Genomic DNA, 729 nt, shown 5'->3' on the forward strand with positions numbered 1-729 from the left:
AATGGCCAGAGAAGTACTGCAGATCTTACCAAGGTCGCAAGAGCTTGAGCAGGGATGCAGAGCTCAGCAGTGTCTTTGAGGAGGTCAGGGTGGTACGCGCATCTCTGGACAGATGTGTTTGCAACAAGCTCTGCATTTGAGACTCGCATCTCTTCAGAAAAGCAAGCATCTGTAGATAGGGAAGAACCAATGTTCTAATGGTGTCTTTTCACTGCAGAAGCTGCATCCGTCATGACAAAGACACTGGTACTGCATTTTATTCATACAGAACCAAAGCAGCATCTAAACAGTCAGCACAGACCTTCGGACTGTTCTCCTGAGCGCCTGCCTTGGCCCAGTCCTTCGGTATCCGGCCCTGATCATCATGGAGACGCAGGTCCCCGCCAGCATCCATCAGTGAACTCAGCAACCAGGGATTACAAGAGAAAACTGCAGCATGGACGGGAGTACTTCCATCATTACAGCGGCTGGTGGATATAAACATCGCACATGAGATAATATGCTACTATCATATTCAAACCAGCACCATGGGTGATTATTAGGTTTGGCCTTACTGATTTGGGTTCGCTCCATACTGTAAAAGTTTCTCTGCTACACCAGTAAAGCCAAGGAGAGACGCACAAAAGAGTGATGTCTGTCCAAGGTGGTTCATGCTGTCAACTCCCACACCTATGGAAGATGTAATATAAAAAGCAATAATGAAACATGTACAATCATTTAAAAAAAAAA

General features: G+C 46.0%; 1 protein-coding gene across 1 annotated transcript; it reads right to left on the reverse strand.

Annotated features, from left to right (window-relative positions):
- Nucleotides 1–29: 29 nt before the first annotated feature.
- LOC107581060 (inactive serine/threonine-protein kinase TEX14-like) lies at nt 30–669 on the reverse strand (the record flags this gene model as incomplete). Its single annotated transcript, XM_016266636.1, has 3 exons — nt 30–169; nt 302–467; nt 555–669. Coding segments are annotated over 3 exons (421 nt in total), but the record flags the coding sequence as incomplete, so codon positions are not given.
- Nucleotides 670–729: the final 60 nt, after the last annotated feature.

This window comes from Sinocyclocheilus grahami, unplaced genomic scaffold, assembly GCF_001515645.1.
Source record: "Sinocyclocheilus grahami isolate Dianchi unplaced genomic scaffold, SAMN03320097.WGS_v1.1 scaffold68959.1, whole genome shotgun sequence".
NCBI lineage: Eukaryota > Metazoa > Chordata > Actinopteri > Cypriniformes > Cyprinidae > Sinocyclocheilus > Sinocyclocheilus grahami.